The sequence below is a fragment of the Silene latifolia genome, chromosome 7 (genome assembly GCF_048544455.1).
Source record: "Silene latifolia isolate original U9 population chromosome 7, ASM4854445v1, whole genome shotgun sequence".
Taxonomy (NCBI): Eukaryota; Viridiplantae; Streptophyta; class Magnoliopsida; order Caryophyllales; family Caryophyllaceae; genus Silene; species Silene latifolia.
Genome location: NC_133532.1, coordinates 78,273,195 through 78,276,373, shown reverse-complemented (window position 1 = coordinate 78,276,373; position 3,179 = coordinate 78,273,195). Strand labels below are relative to the sequence as shown.

At 35.1% G+C, this 3,179-nt stretch overlaps 1 protein-coding gene across 1 annotated transcript; it reads right to left on the bottom strand.

Annotated features, from left to right (window-relative positions):
• Nucleotides 1-311: 311 nt before the first annotated feature.
• On the bottom strand, nucleotides 312-905 carry LOC141590265 (uncharacterized). Its single transcript, XM_074410869.1, has one exon. It carries the CDS (start codon nucleotides 903-905, stop codon nucleotides 312-314), a length of 594 nt encoding a protein of 197 aa, XP_074266970.1.
• Between the last annotated feature and the right edge of the window lie 2,274 nt (nucleotides 906-3,179).

Genomic DNA, 3,179 nt, shown 5'->3' with positions numbered 1-3,179 from the left:
TTGTTGTTGTTGTTGTTGTTGTTGTTGTTGTTGTTGTTGTTGTTGTTGTTGTTGTTGTTGTTGTTGTTGTTGTTGTTGTTGTTGTTGTTATTGTTACTACTACTACTACTACTACTACTACTATTATAACTATTATTTTTTTTGGTGGAAATGTAAGTAATATTAATAAGCACGCCTAAAAAAAGGCCACAATGCACCAATTACATCCATTACTTGTTTTCCTACTCTGCCCTATACAGAGTAGAGACATACAAAGCTAACCATTACACCATTACATCAAACCTTTCCAGAACATACATTCAAACAAAACCCTACATTAAATCATGTTGTTTACACCAATCCATATCCTCCCTGTTAAGTGTGCCAGTATCAAGACCCAAGAGTCTGAGTCTGCATTCAGATTTTACCTTTGATATGAGGGCAGCAGGACTGAAGACATACCCCTCCTGCCTGCAAGTGTTTCTAGCATACCAGATATTACAATGGACAGTAGCAACCAGAGAACTAATAACAAGCCTGACAAAAATCGTAAATTTCTTCATTTTCAGAATGATAGCGCGATTATCCGACCGGGAGTGAATGTTAAGCCAAGTAGATAAACGATCAAAACAAGCTTTAGTATAGCAGCAGTCATGAAGCAAATGAGAATGTGTTTCATCTTGTATGCCACACAAGAAGCATAAAGCCTGATGAGTGATACCCATCTTGATAAGTCTGTCCAATGTTAATAGCCTTCCCTGATAAATCAGCCACAAAATAAAAGAGTGCTTAGGAATGTTAAATCTATTCCAAACACTCTTAGCCCAAGGTACTTTCATAGCATTTTGCCGAGTTAACCAGTCATAACCAGCTGAAATAGAGTAATCCTCAGTATCTTCCATCCACTTACCCTGATTCAGAGCCATTTTAAAAGTCTCCTTCACTTCACAAATCTTCCTCCATGCCCATGAACTAGCATATAATAGTTATTGTTACTACTACTACTACTACTACTACTACTACTACTACTACTACTACTACTACTACTACTACTACTACTACTACTACTACTACTACTACTACTACTACTACTACTACTACTACTACTACTACTACTACTACTACTACTACTATTATTATTATTATATTCCGTCTCATACATAACTCGTATAAATACAATATAATATAATTTTATAAAATATATTTACGCATTTACCGTTGACTAGCCTTTGACCAAGTTAATAAAATACTGGGTATTACGGTCTTTCCTCCTTAAAATGAACTTCATCCCCAAAGTTCGCCCCACTCTCTCATTTCCTCAAGTCTCATCACTGATTCTCATGCACTCTCTCTCGCCTCACATGCTTATCAACCGCATGCGCTCTTTCTAATTATCACTCTCATCTCAAGTTCTTTGTTCCACTCTCATTACTTTCTCATATTCCGTGCATTCCTTTCCTTATCTTCTGAATTGTTACATCCACTTGTCCTAAAAGATAACTTCGTCCCGAACTTCAACTATCAAACCTCATAGTGTGCTCTTATACGTTCACTACTAAATTTTACAAATTACTATGCTCCAGGTTCAACACTCTCTCTTACTCATTGCAAATCCGTATTCAAATCTCATATAGCTATAATTCCATCAATATAATCCCCCTCTACAAGCCTCCCAAAAGGTCAAGCGTCATGTCAAACCCACGGTTCCAATCTATAATCCCATAAACCGCTCTCTATTCATGTTGTTTTTATGTATACGTATCTATCACGGGGTACTCGATTATTATTACACATCTATATCACGCCAAATCTCGTACTTTCACATGTATGCACATTGTTGAGTTTATCGATCCGGTACTTGGGGGGTGGGGGGGGGGGGGGGAATTAAATACCCTTTTAAAAAAAATTAAACTTTGAAGCGAAAAGATAAATCTCGCTCGATACTGAAACAGTACACGGGTAAATTTAACAGTCTCGGTGGCTGTTCAAACAATAAGAATTGTGCTACACTGTTCTGTTCGTATGCATGAAATAAGATCTATATGAATGAACGATAAATAAAACAAATAAAGAGAAAAGGTACGAGACACAAGATTTTTAATGTGGTTCGACCTATTCTCTAAAGGTCTACGTCCACCCTCTCTCTTATTAATATTTTCTTTATAACCAAACCCTATTACAAAGAAAACCCCCACGATCAACTCCGATCGTGCGACTCGAGTACAACTCCGTACTCCAATAAACACCCTCTCACAAAAAAAGAAAATTATAACTCTTATCGTCTTCTTATATGGTTCACAAATTAGAACAATGGAGAACAATGATAAACCTTAGAGATGTAAGTTTTGAGGACTCGAAAATTAATTAAAAGGCACAACTCAAAACCATTTGCAAAACACTTTAAAAAATGAACTTTTAATAAACTTATTTGCAAAGAATAAACTTGCTACTTCAAAGTTGCTGCTTTTTTGCTTTTTGTGAAGTGTTAAACTGATGTCCAAACCTTATCTCATTATATAATATTATTGAAAAGATCTTCCATAATTTTAGCAAGAAAATATCTTCAATTATCTCATAAGATAATCTTTGTTATAAAATAATATATTTTCAATAACAATTTTTACCAATCTTTGAAATATATCTTTCTTTTCTCTTAAGAAAATATATCCCCAAAACAAGAAAGATAATGTTAATAACTCATCTGTAACACCCCCATTTATTCAGGAGCCTTTAGCTAGACATTCCCAAATAAATAGGACTGTTACCATCTCGGTTTCCCGAGTTAGCGAATAACAAAGTACAACAATACCAAAGTACTTTAAATTAAAACTTATGGATTACATGTTTATTACAAATTTAACTAACTAAAACTTAATATAAAATAATTACAACTCGCAGCGGAAATAAATAAAGTGATATAATTGTTCTATGTGATATAGATTTCAACTATGGTCCAAGTCGAGCTCTCATTCCAATGCTCCCGAGCCAGCTAATGTTTAATACCTGTCAAATATGCTCTCCATAAAACGGTTCACCGCAGGTGTTCACGAATACACAGTCAACCGCGAGGTTGAGTAGAAATAAATACTAACAACAAAAACATACGATAAAGAATCCAATTTTCTTTTTCATTGCACAACCCCCTGACAACGTGCTCCTTTCTTTTACTTACTCGTTACACTAATCATCCCGCCAATCCC